We start from the raw sequence: 14,489 nt of genomic DNA, 5'->3' as shown, positions 1-14,489 counted from the left end.
TGTTTTTTAGAAAACCCTTAAGCAGACATATGAGGAGGTTCAACCAGAGTGCCCAGCTGTCATGAGGAAGTGATCATGATCGGCTGTCACGCTTCATCTCATGGACGTCTTAACAGAAGGCCTGCTACACGTAGGCTGAAGTAGCTTGAGATGTCCGATTAAATATAGGATGATGAGTGAGCGTGAACTCACCAGGACTCTTCCCGTCAGTGTCTGAGCGGATATCATGACTCCGGCCCAGTCTTTGACCGAGGTCATCCAGCCCACCTCGCTGGCCGCCGGGTCTTCCTTGTCAATGCGTTTGATGCCATCGCCTGTGTTGATCCGATGGACCGTCTGTAAGGAAAAGGATGCAGAAGTTAACAGTGTAAAATGTGACATTTGGCCAGAGTTTAACAGCAACTGATTCATTTATAAAGTCTGCACAACATTAAAAGAAACGTTAGTTTTGACATTATCATTGAATAGCCTCGCCCATTACATAACAGCCTTTTTCCTCTTCTAGTGGATCATTACCAGGAAAGGTCCTCTAGCACATAGCAGCTTGTTGTAAAATAAATGTTTATATTGTCCTACTCTTTCAGAACATATTTGTGTACACCAAGCTGCTCTCCAGCTAGCATCCAGGCAGGCCCCAGTACGGAGACCGATAAAGACACGAAGGTAGAAAGGTACAATAGGTAGAGCAACATGGCAGTATTAGTGCTCCAGTTAACGTTAGTTTCTTTGTCAAAATTCTGTTGGTGATGTCCAGCAGTGCAGAAGCTTGGAGTCCAGTGAATGACAATAACCAATGCCCAAGTGTTTCCACAGTGTAATGTCATGTTTGTATAAGAATATTATACATCATTGACGGTGCGTATGCACGGATGCGTAACAACAGAAACATTAATTAGCAAAAAGTGAAAAAAGAATTCTAGGACTTTTATTGTTTTGACTCAAACATTAGCTTCTTCAGTTAGTATGCATAACAGTACATGCAATAACTTTAGTATGATAAAAGCCACAGTTCCTTGGTTAGCAACATGCAGGTAGCTTATATTACTTACATTGATATATCACCTAATGGCTAACGTGTTAGCAGACATGGAGCAACATTAAAATTCATTTGGAGTCATGTTTCTGGCCACCGGACAAATGCAAGTCCAGTATTCATTCTCCTTCTACTTCTATTTTGGTCTCCATCAACTCTTAAAGAAATATGTCTCTTTAGCTGCTAAATGTTCCACGATGTTCACCAGTTAGTCGCTAACTTTAGTAGGCCTACTAGGAAGGTAGGTTCTGGGTTTATCTGAGCTTTTTCACTGGAAACATCTGTTGATTGAGAACCAAAACTAAAAAGTGCAGAACTGCAGAGTGATAGCTTTCACATTACACCGTCATTCAACGTTCGTCATTTGTTAATATAAAAATATTGATTAATACAGCATTAAACTTCAAAGGCCCCACTATGTTATTGTCTGTGCTGTGTCTGGAAAAAAGGTTAATGAAGGAAAAACAACAAGCTTGAAGACACTAAAACTCTTCAAGGTGAGGTGAACTTCAGTTGTGGGGAACATCTTCTGTAACTACAAGTGAACCTTTTCATATTATAAATTGTCACTTCATTCATTGTGATAAATAAAACACAAAAATTAGATCAGCTTTAAGTTGACATAAGAGCACAGTAGCACGGACAGAAATCCAAACCATGTTAATAGAAAGTACCACCTACGTTTTTTGATTGACAGTTTTGCAAAAACACAACATGAGCAACTGCTCAATACCGAAAATCACAACTTCAAAAGCATAAATGCACCATTGTTCCCATCATAGTGACCAGGCTCAACGTTTCCAAAATATACCCACGCACACATGCATACAGTAAACATACAGAGTGAGAGCAGCAAAGAGACTCCAGGAGTGTATCCATGGCAGCCACTGAGCTCCTGGTGTTTCTGCTCCACTGAGTGGGCTGCCTGCCTGCCTGCCTGCCTGTCTCTCTCTCCACCCGTCTGTCTGTCTCTCGTCTGTCCGTCTGTCTGCTGGGACTGGCATGATTCACAGAGCAGGAAATCGAGACAGGATGCAGAGGTTAGCCATGCTCCCTGATGAAACACCCCACAGCCTCAAGGCCAACACGACTTAGACTCTTTACCCTGTGACATCCTACTCCTCCTCTACCTTAATGGTGTCACACATCACTCTCTCTGAGGCCTTTCTCCTGCAGCTCTGCTCGTCATGTAGGATTAGTTGATGCACTTTACATAGTTAGAGGGGGAAACAAACTGCTCACAGTTGAAAGTTACAGTTCATGTAGTTTCCATTCACATGTGTACCGTGTTGCATCAGTCTTTCTTGTTGTGGAGGTAATGCCGAAGATCTCAACATGCCACATCCTCCAGATGCAGAAGCTTCGAGGAACTCCTGGCATGCAACCATGCAACATGTGTTGTGTTTCCACTCCATCATGCATCTTTGTAAAGCTTGAGGGGTTGCAGCACCACTAAAATAAGGGAATGAATGAATATGGTCTGCAACATATGGGATACTACGGGGTACACATTAATGATCCACACTCTTCCATTAGATGACATGTGCCTTTATTACATTGAGTAAATCCGACATACAACATCATGCTGTTGTAAATACTCAATAAAGCAACAAATGTCCATTAATCCACTGAAAATACAATATTTACTGTGAGTAACGTTTGCTAAATGAATTAACTAACACCTCATTATTAAATATGCTCAACCTGTCTCTATTATCTAGCTACGTACCACAATCCTTTAAAGTGGCTGTAATAAAACCACTTCTTAAAAAGCCTAGTCTTGATCCAGAGGTTTTAGCCAACTATAGGCCGATATCTAACCTTCCCTTTCTCGCTAAGATCCTTGAGAAAGCAGTCGCAAAACAGTTGTGTACATAATAATAGTTTATTTGAGGTTTTTCAAACTGGATTTAGAGTTCATCATAGCACCATAGCACACACTGGTGAAAGTTACCAATGACCTTCTATTGGCATCATTGGCATATTGGCATCAGACAAAGGACTTGTCTCTGTTCTTGTCTTGTTAGACCTCAGTGCTGCTTTCAGCACTGTTGATCAGGACATTCTACTACAGAGACTGGAACATTGTGTTGGCATCAGAGGAACCGCATTAAGCTGGTTCAAGTCCTATTTATCTGAGCGATCTCAGTTTGTACGTGTTAACGATAAATCCTCCATGACAGCCAAAGTTAGTCTTGGAGTCCCGCAAGGTTGTGTACATGGACCTATTCAATTCACCTTATATATGCTTCCTTTGGGCAATATTATAAGGAACCACTCTATAAACTTTCATTGTTATGCGGCTGATACCCAATAAACCAGACGAAACCAATCAATTGGCTAAACTTCAAGCGTGCCTTAAGGACATAAAAACTTGGATGGCCTGCAACTTCTTGATGTTAAACACAGACAAAACTGAAGTTATTATACTTGGCCCCAAACGCCTCTGAAACGCATTTTCTAATGACATAGAAGCTCTGGGTGGCATTAATTTGGCCTCCAGCACCACTGTAAGGAATCTTGGCGTCATCTTTGATCAGAATCTGTCTTTTAACTCCTACATAAAACAAATCTCAAGGACTGCCTTCTTTCATCTACGTAACATTGCAAAAATAAGACACGTCCTGTCTCAAAATGATGCAGAAAAACTAGTCCATGCATTTGTTACTTCAAGGCTGGATTACTGCAACTCATTGTTATCAGGTTGTCCCAAAAAGTCGCTTAAGACTCTTCAGTTGATCCAAAATGCAGCGGCACGTGTATTGACAGGAACTAGGAAACGGGATCATATTACTCCTGTATTGGCTGCTCTGCACTGGCTCCCGGTAAAATGCAGAATAGAATTCAAAATCCTTCTCCTGACTTACAAAGCAATTAATGGTCAGGCTCCAGCATATCTTGAAGATCTCATAGTACCTTATAAACCAACTAGAGCATTACGCTCCCAGACTGCAGGGTTACTTGTAGTTCCTAGAGTCTCTAAGAGTACAATGGGAGCCAGAGCCTTCAGCTATCAAGCTCCTCTCCAGTGGAACCAGCTTCCAGTTTGTGTTCGGGAGGCAGACACACTCTCCACATTTAAGAGCAGGCTAAAGACTTTCCTTTTTGTTAAAGCTTATAGTTAGGGCTGGCTCAGGCTTGCCTTGGATCAGCCCCTAGTTATGCTGCTATAGGCTTAGACTGCCAGGGGACACCTCCCTGTTCTCCTTCTCTTCCTCTCTCCTCCTCTCTATCTGTATGCATTTATGTAAATGTATGTTACTAACTCAGCATCAGGGGCATCATCCCCGGAGTTTCTGTGTCTCTCATGTGGCAGGTTGCCACTATTAAAGTTTACGTCAGGATCAGGAATCGTGGCTGCGCCTGCTGCCCTGGTCCTGCCTGACATCGGGAAGACTTTTTGACATTATCCTGGATTCATCCATACTTTCTCTTTGTGATCACAACATCATTTCTGTCAAATGTTGTATTTGTACTATGTTGTTTATCCAGTACACACGACATCTATTGCACGTCTGTCCGTCCTGGGAGAGGGATCCCTCCTCAGTTGCTCTCCCTGAGGTTTCTTCCATTGTTCCCCCTTTAATTGTGGGGTTTCTTTAGGAAGTTTTCCTTGTGCGGTGCAAGGGTCTAAGGACAGAGGATGCCGTAACCTGTACAGTCTGCAAAGCACACTGAGACAAATGTATAATTTGTGATATTGGGTTATATAAATACATTCGATTTTTGATTTGATTTAAATATCAGCAGATTTATACTTCAAAGTAATGTATTAAGAAAGGAATAATAAAAAATAAAAAATGTTAACGTTCCTGCATTTAAAACTGTACTTCAATATAGCCATGTTTGCAGTAACGTGCGAAAGCATCAAAAATAGAACTATGAACCTTTAACAGAGCGTTAATTAGCACGGTTGAGCGAAAGGTGCAAAAACAGCTCAACGTATGGTCTGTGCCATCAGATAAACATAGTGGATTACAAGTTCAATATTTCCCTCAGAAATACAGTGGAAACAAAATGATTACCGGTAAGTCTAAGAAAATGGAAATAATATTAATACACTAGTAAGTGGCAAGAAATGGTTTCACCATGGTATTCCATCATGGTGTCCACCCACACGTCACACATTTCAACCGCCTCCATTATTATCATTACGAAATAGCTAGCTGCACTAAGAAATTCAATCATGTTCAGAACTATTAGTCAGAGACAAGCAGGACCACCAGCAGACCATGTTACACTTCCTACAGCCTCCAGAGCCCTGCAGCCCTAACCTGATAACACTGTAATAGCATGTCCAGCTCACTTAGTAGCTAATGCAGCCAACAAGACACAGAAACGGAGAAACGAGAAATTCTGTGTAACTACAATTTAGAAATGAGGCAACAGGTATCAGCTGTTTTCAGCCAGTGTTTTCCATTACTTATTTGAGAATTGCACTCAGTATGTGTAGCGTCTTTCGCTATAATACAATGGGTAAACAGGCACATGGGCAGCAGTTATTTTACACTGTGTACCGAACCACTGAGACTTTTTTTACAATCATTTTTTTTTTGGGGGGGGGGGGGGGGGGGAAAGCTCATCGGACTAGTCTTGAAACAGAGCCTCTGGGGGAATTTAAGTTAAATCTCACTTTTGAATCCCCTTAAGGAGATCAGGGTCAGTGGATCAGACTCTGGGTTAGAGACTAAAAGGGAATGTGTGCCTCATCATCTAGCAGCCTGTTGAATGTGTTGAGTGTGTTAAACTGTTAAGGAACATAAAGCTGTTGGCATATAGGGGCAACCTACAAGGCAAATCATTACTGACACCATACGATGAGACCATCACAGAGCAGCTACAACAAGACCTCATTTTAATAAGTAAAAACTTTATGAAAAGTTGGATAAATACACTACTGATAATATCAATAATAATATCAACATATCATAAGTTACTAGACACTGATATTAAAAATGACATACAAGAAATCATCAAGCATGTTAAGCTCACTGATCAAATCACTAAACCCTTATGGTCCATGTCTGTAGGGATATTATAGGAATATCATACCATAATAAAGTAGGTGAACTAGTGCTAAGGAATTCTTATTTATTCATGTTTCAATACTTGTTGATTTGCACTTCTGCTGAATAATATATTGCGTCCTCTGCTGCTTTCATGAAGTAGGCACAATCATTAACAAATTGAGCGTTTAGGCTTGTTATATTCATGCCCATGGAATATTGGATAAATAAGCCTCTTAAAGACACGGTTTTAGTGGACACATTTTTTATTCTCAGATAATGGAGCAACTGTTTCTCCTCAGATATTTATCAGGAAAATATTTGTTTGTCAAGAGAGGATGTGTGGTTGAGTTCTTTAGAAACATATATTGTATTTATTTAAAGGGCCATTCCACTGATTTTACACATAAACTTTAATTTACTGGTCATGGAGAGTACTACTCGGCCTGTAACAAACACTTTGTATAACTTGAATGTTATTATTTCCTTCTGAGAGAATATTTGACAGAAAACATGCTTCATAGATTAGTGGCAGAGTTTAACAGATGAGGGCTTTTAAAAAGGAAGGGTGGCTATAGTGCAGGGGTGTCAAACATACGGCCCGGGGGCCAAAACCGGCCCCCCAGAGGGTCCAATCCGGCCCGCGGAGTAAAAGTAAAATACTGTTCCAGATACCTGTGACGAAATGTTTTGTGCCTTTGTAGATACACTGTGATCTGTAAATTGTAATGCACATGTGTAAATGATAAACTGATACTATTGTTGAAATTGCACCTTTTCTTCTTAATAAATTTCAGGTTGTTCATAATGTTTTGTAAAAAGATCAAATTTGAACATTTTCAGAATGTATTTGTACTTTACTGCACTAAAACAAAGGGAAACATTTGGAGTTGACCATTTTTAAATCTGTGTAATTCAAGTCCATTGCACAAACTTATGAAACTATATACAATATATATATACAATAATAACTTGCTTAAGTGCTTCCATAAAAAAGTGTGAATACAAGACAACCAAAAAGAAAGATGCTAGTTAGCTTCAATCAATGTAGTAACTACCAATGCAAGTAAATATTTCTGACCAATCAAATTGCATGATTGAAACTCTTCATATACTGTAATTAATGATTCTTAATGTCTTGTTGTAGAAGGGGGCTCTGTGCATCTAACGTGTTCTTGTTTAGATACATTTTTCTTGTTGATATATGGATTTTCTATGAAGTATTTGTCCGTGATGAATGATTTTACTATTGCCATGTCTTATAGTGTCTTTATCTTTCTTTTGAAATATAGGACTGATTTCTAGAAAAAATAAGTTGTCATCTAAAATCCTTATAGGGCCTTATTGTGCAATGTGAACCTATTTTCTATAATATTGGTAAATTCATGATAATTATAAATAATAAAAAATAAAAAATAATTCTTGAAACTTCCCTGTTTCAATGAATAAACTGACACCGGCTGGGTTGAGGGAAGTCCTTAGTAGGTATAATTGGCACCACGCTGTTATCTCCCAGCACTTTAATGACCATTGGCCATGATGCTTTTTCAAAGATTAAAGGATTATTGATTTGTAATTCATGACATGCTTCTGTCCAATTATTCAACAACAAAAAAAGGAAAGTGGTTGGGGTCATTTTAAGGTCACATGCAGGAAAATACCTTAAATGTGAAGATGGAGAGCTGTGTTTTTGGCATTTAAATCCATCTAATTTATCTAATTCCTTCCTGTAGGGAAAACTTTGATTTAGCTGTAATCATTAATTGTATTGTGGATGCCATAATTACTTTAGGAAATGTTGTAGTTTTAGTTGGCCATCTACACACCCAGAACATTAAATAATCTTCCACTGGACTTTATTTTAATGAAGTTAAACTAGGCGAGCTGCATTTTTAATAGGAGATGGCACCAGAGAAGTAGATTTAGTCATTACACCCACTCAGGCAGCACATCTCCTCTTTGTCACTTTGATCAATAGTCAGCCTCCAAATATAGGTTTCACTATCTCTCCTAAATCTTGTCCTCTGCCACCAGAGGTCATTGATCATCACTGCTAGCCCATTCTCAGGATCCATCATTAACATTTCTCAAACGGAAAGTACATTAAACTAGAATAGAACATGTGGCTTGTGACACAATTCCTGCACAAGTGAATACATTATTTAAAAATATATTAATATAAATCACATTAATAATAAATCAAGACTTTCTCAGAGGAGGAAAAACTTCCTGAAATATCCGGGTCTCATAACTAATCTGAATGAATGAACACAATTATTTGGTTAAAATCTACATAATTGCAAAGAGCAGAGAAACTGAGCCTCCAGTCAGCCGCTAAACTCAGCTCCTAGAGTGTAATCAGAAGCTAAAATTGGACACGAGTAATGCGTGTTGTTATTAATGAATGACTCACCTGTTGATGAACATTATCACACAGTATTTGAAATAGTTTGTGTGTATGCAAAAGCAAAAATGTTAAGTGTGGCTACTGAAATCAGTGAAAATGGTTAAGGACAAAAGTGACCTTTCTCTTTTTTCAACCAGTAATTAACTTGGATTTTCAATACAAATATATAACATATAGAACATATCTATGTATTTATACAACACTTGTCTTGCAACATAATCAAGTGCATCTTGTGTCTAACTGACTGACACAAAGCAGCAGAGCAGGCTCTGGCACCGTTGAGATGTTTAACATTTGTGTTAATCTGAGACCTGTTGGATCCCAGATGGTGCAATGACAGCCAAACTGCATCATGCTGCATATATTATGCAATGTGAGTAGCTAATACTTGCATAACTAGATACACAGCTAATTAAAAAGGCATTTCAAGGAATATATATGCTTGTTTTCTTTTAAGATTGACAAGCTAAATCGCAGAGAATATTGTCAAAGGATCGAAGGTTGAACAAATGATGCTGCCTTCAAGTACTCCTTCGTCTAAGTTCAGACTGAAGTACGTCTAAAAGCACTCCTGGCTACAGATACAATTAAATTGACTCAGGCACTTGTATTTTTTTATTAAATCCCGCAGCAGAGCGCCAGTTTGTTTCAGAACTGGTGAACAAAAATAGCTAGTTTTAAAAATGATTGATGATAATTGATGTAGTTACTGTTTTGCTGCAGCATTAATATTCACTCTGCTTGACTTGTTGCCATTTCTGTGTGTGTTAGTGTGTGCATGTCTCTGTGTGCAAGAGATACACAACAGCAAAGTGCCACTCAGCTATTCCAACTTTCTGACTCGTAATTACCACTGTTCGATCATGAGCACTCGTCTCATAATTACAATATTTCAGACAGCACATTAAAGCAGCATGAGAGATGACTCTCCATCTGAATCCTCCGATCTCCCGCCCACCCCGTGCACCTGACACATCTAAGGACACTGAGTCACCGCCAAAAGATGCACATGGCACTCCGACAGCGCGGTGCATAACCTGCCTTTTAAGATATACATCAAACATTATTAAACTGGAAATGTACACAACGTAAAGCCATCAAAGAGGATTACTAGCAGAACAATCCTCTTTCACATTACCAATGTACCCTACAGTACAAGGTCCAACAAAATGCACGTGTAAATATAACAACATAACATGTGTTTGAACAAAAAGACTGTAAATGGATGTAATAGATTAAACGTATTAAAATTAATACAAAATAAATGATAGGACTCTACAGCCATGCTAGCGGCTCTCAGCGGCAGTGCTTTGAACTAGATGCTAACATCAGCATGCTAATAATGTTTACCGTGTTACCGTCTTAGTTTAGCCTGCACGAATGCTAACATTCGCTAATTAGCATTAAACACAAAGTTTGATACAGTTGAGGCTGATAGGGATGCCATTAGTTTCGCAGGTATCTGACGTTAGTCATAAACCAAAGTATTTGTTGACGCACCGCTTGTTTTTGTCAGTAACGCACGCGTGGCTCCGATGTAGACGGCTAGCTTCCAATGCGTGGTTTTTTGTCCACGTTGACAGCAATAATTGTCCAAAAAAATAAATAAAATTGTCACAGAAGTTCCATGTATTTTCAAACTAAGTCAAAAGTACATCTCTCAACATGACGACACATCGCTGGGCACCACATCTGTGACAATTAGTCCCACACTTCCCATGGCTGCAAACAGCGCCACTCATTGGCCACCATCGAAATTGCGCCAAAATGTTAATCTGATGATGGCCTTTATGAAAAGTCAGTGGATAACCAACGTTATTTAGAACTATCATCTAGGGACCTTGAATATCTTTTTTCCCTATGCTCCCAATCCCTCTAGTAGTTGTCGACTATGAGATGGTGTGAGAGGAAAAGTCAGGAGATTATCAAATTTATTACAATTTATTCCAGTGGGGAGCATGAATATTTTCACCAACTGTCATGGACATTCATCCAATTGCCAGTTTTTCTGTCTGGATCAAAGTGCCGACACCACTTCTGCTTTGGTCAACTGTTGGATATATGGTGACTGAAGCCTCCAGCAGCTCTCCTGAACACCGGTTGAACTAACAATAAAGCATATTCCTTCAATAAAACTTCTCCCTGCGAGTCTGAGAAATGAGTGAGAAGCTGCAACAGCTTGTCATCCTCCCATCGTGAGTACAGTGCCATTTACAATGAAATCAGTTTCTTCCTCCCTCCCAGACAGATAATAGCCGGCATCCATCAGAATCTCACAAACGACAAGTTTCATCGATTACCATCAGACTGGGAAGGCAGAGCCACGGAGATGCAGGCTCGGTCTCAGAGACATGAGAGCTGTCAGAACAGAACAGAACGGGGGCAGCGAACGCCCCACAGAGGGGGGAAACAAACTGGAAAAACAGAAAAGGAGGAAATTGATTATCAACTCTCATCTATGAACGATAACAATGTGCACTGAAAGCTCCATGTTCGGGCTGCTAATGACATGCACAGACCGGGAGGGGGTGGGGAGGTGTTCCTCCAACACAACCTGCCACATCTCACAGCCTAGACAACTGCATAAGAGAGATTTACTCTTATAATGAAATCCTTTGCTTGCTAGTTGCTTAGCAACAAAAACACTGATTCATATGGCACATACCGTATGCGCCTGACACTGCATTTCTGATACTTTGGAGGAAGGTGGATTCTTGGATGAGAAAAAGAAGGGGAGAAGAAGACAGGGCTTAGTTTACCAAATGAATGCCGGGAGAGTAAAAGGCAGAGAGGGGAAGATTGGAAGTGAAAGGATGACCCGTCTCTGGCTGACTCCCACAGAGTAGCACAACAGGTTGGTGCAGCTCACCAGCTTCACTTGGCACAATCTGAACAAAAACACAAAATCTGACTGCGCTCGTGTATTCACAGATGAAAAGTGTTGGACTGTGGACTCTGAGAACAACAACCTTATCCTGATCTTATTCTCTCTGATGTATTTTTTCAAATGTATAAATAAAACTTGGAAGCAAGCTGATGGGGGTCATTCAAATATTTTAGCTAGCGCTGAAACTCTTAGTGCATCGATGTTTCCTTTCAGTCATTTATCAAGCAAAAATAAAATATGTGAAGATCTGCTGCTGTTATCATTATACCTTGTTTATCTTTAAGGTTTGTATTGATGATCAGATAGGGAAAAATAGACATCAGCTCTGGGAACTTGAGATAAGACTAAGCAATTAAGTAAATAACCATAAATAAATCAGCAGATTAATCACTGATGAAAGTCGTCGTTAGTTGCAGCCCTAATTGTAACCAGCTTCAACCAAAGCATGGAAATGATACGTCTCTCCTTAAAAGGTCAGCACCACCCTGCATGCAGCCTTTGCCATTTCTCCTCGTCCAATGTGCCTGTTTGAGAGATGAACACACATACATTAGGTCAAAAAAGATAAACTGCTCCATCTCTGGCCCCTGTTATCAGCTGGTCCATCTTTATCCTTTAGCATACGAGCAGGGATACGCACTTTAAGATACAGTTAAGAGCTCGCTGAACACGCCATACAACAGAGAAACTGCAAGATATTTCTTTTTCCTAACGCAGGACTGCGGCCGGCTTTGGGCAGATGGTGTAGTATCAATTGTGAAACAGAAAATTTAGTGGCAGTGTGCCTTAAATGTTATGAAAATGATTTCTGGGGATTACACTGCGACATGAGTGATAGCCTCCAAACGGATAAGAGAATGTCTGTTGGACGTCCAACAATGTACGACAGCTGACGTGCTCTGTGTCCTAAACGGGCAAAACTATTTGGGCTATTTATGTCAAACAAATGTTGCTGCACGGCTCACTGGAAGGTTTCAAGCAGCAAATAATTATGACCTTGATGAGAATATAAATCATGTAACTCATCATCTATGCTGTGGATGACGACCATTAAACACATTTAACAAGGAAGAATCTCCTAAAGTTTCTGATCATTTCTTTAAAGGTGAGTTACTCCACAGAACAAGCTGTGAGCGGTTTTATTAAGGACTAATTATTCAATAGAAAGTAGTTCTAGTACAAAATGTTCACAGGAAGGTCTATGGATTATCCAGATTACCAGGAAAAAGCGTTTCTAAAAAGACAAGATGCCTTTATTTTTATATTTTATTTTATTGATTTACTCTTTTCAGCAGCACTAATGAAATTCCATGCACCTCAATTGAAGGTGGGGAAATTTTTTTTTTTGGGTGAACCAACCTTTTATATACATTTCACCATAACCCTGAAAATATGCTTTTAAAATATTCCTAAAAATAGAGATACAGAGTACTGCTGACATTTAAAAAGAAGACAAAATACGTGATAAAATCCTGACTGTATACTTAAAATCTGCTGTAATATGGTGCTTTTAGATTCAAACTAAATACATCTTTAACTAATTTACAAATGCAATAGTTACATAAGGAAGAAAAGCCATTTGTAATCATTATATATTGTATATGTATATATTTTATATATATATATATATCGGATAGGCTATATAATGTGCTTGTGTGTTGGATCATTTTCAAATATCAACCTAATGGAACACATTGAGGGTGGTCCACCAACAAGTGTCATCTGCACTTATAACAAAAAGAATAGTGTGATTCAAAAACACTATTCTCCATTAGACTGAACTGGTTTCAAGGCAAGAGTAGCAGAGTTGATTATTCAAAGTCATGCACATGCTCTCTGTCCATGAGGCCTTAACACAGATTTAATTACGAACCCATTTTATAAATCAAACTGGCGGGACACATTATTGTCACGCACTGGTTGTTGTGCGAAGACCCTGTAGGCTTATAAATTAGTCATTTCATTGGGGTGTGACCGCGCGTACCTTCTTTTTGGCGTTACAGTGGCAGCACACAGTCCACAGGTATTTGAGAGTTCTCCACAGGAGGATTATGAAGAGACCCCCAAAGAAAGTGACCATGGAGGAGGCGAGGAAAGCCCACCACATCCGCTGGCCGTTGCTGTCACAGGGCACATCTGGTGAAAACGGGATGATGACATTCATCTTGGATATGTGGATGGACGGATCCGGGTTGAATTTCTCCCTCTTCGTCATTATGGGCCTCTGGTCACCTGCCAGACCCCAAAACAATCCACTCAACTGGGATTCAGGCGCTTTGGGGAGCTCCAGCCAGCGCCCATTGATGGCCCAGCGGCTCAGCCATGTTAAGTCAACCACCTTCCGCTCCTCTGCCTTCTCATCTGGCTTCACTGAGCAAGGCCGTAAAAGTTGAGTCGACAGCAGACACACGCACAGTAATAAAAACTTCCTTTGAAATCAAGATATCAGCGGTGCGCCTCACGATGCGCGTTCATGGCTGGAACAGCGCGTCATCCGTCTGATCTGTGCGTAAAAATCACATTCTCTTGCAAACTCAAGAACTCACGATTACCCTGACAGTCCCCATGGATAAAACTGTATAAGAAATATGTTTAGGTTGAAGAGAGTCGATGGATTCACTCACTCTTCCACCTTGTTCAGCCGCGCAGCTTTCAGCAGGTCCGCTACTTGAGCTACGCACCGCGCACTGTTGAATGCGCTCCTCGTGTTAAAAAAAAAAGGGACGCAGTTTCTCGATATCCTTTAACGAAATACCGTTTGAAACAATGAAGGTTTCTTGTGTTGAGGAGTGGATTTAGTAATTCTTGCTCTCCGGGCTCCGGTGGCCGCCTGTCACATCCATTTTTCGGGAGATGGCATCGCAGATTTACAGGTAGCGGGGGAGGAGCCATCAATAGCAGACGTCGATGCTTATCTGGATGTCTGTTATTTATAGTGACCGCTTCATCAATTTTTCATGATTATAACTTAGTGGTTACAGACCTCTTACTTTAAAACTATTATATCTGGAGAATATCAGTTTGTATAAGGGATGGCATCAAGACTTAACTTCTTTAAATGAAACGAAACTGCTGTCTATTTCTCTAATCATAGTATAGGCTAAAGTATGTCTATTTCTTCTAAATTATAGGATTAACATTATAGTGGGCAACTGA

The 14,489-nt window shown here is 39.9% G+C and overlaps 1 protein-coding gene across 14 annotated transcripts in view; it reads right to left on the bottom strand.

Moving 5' to 3' along the window:
- The window catches only part of LOC115025038 (calcium-activated potassium channel subunit alpha-1), a 76,913-nt gene extending 62,771 nt beyond the window's left edge, over window positions 1–14,142 (bottom strand). For 6 of the 14 annotated variants that reach the window (XM_029457010.1, XM_029457015.1, XM_029457014.1 and 3 more), the window contains exons 1-2: window positions 13,318–14,140; window positions 193–336 (exon numbers count right to left, since the gene is read on the bottom strand). In XM_029457010.1, coding sequence (XP_029312870.1) covers window positions 193–336; window positions 13,318–13,548 — 375 coding nt within the window. In that variant the 5' untranslated portion in view covers window positions 13,549–14,140. Of the gene's footprint in view, window positions 1–192; window positions 337–13,317 lie in introns of all 14 variants that reach the window. The other 8 variants (XM_029457018.1, XM_029457019.1, XM_029457022.1 and 5 more) reach the window with 3 other exon arrangements.
- Between the last annotated feature and the right edge of the window lie 347 nt (window positions 14,143–14,489).

This window comes from Cottoperca gobio, chromosome 19 (assembly GCF_900634415.1).
Source record: "Cottoperca gobio chromosome 19, fCotGob3.1, whole genome shotgun sequence".
Classification (NCBI taxonomy): Eukaryota; Metazoa; Chordata; class Actinopteri; order Perciformes; family Bovichtidae; genus Cottoperca; species Cottoperca gobio.
This window is presented reverse-complemented; position numbering and strand designations above follow the sequence as displayed.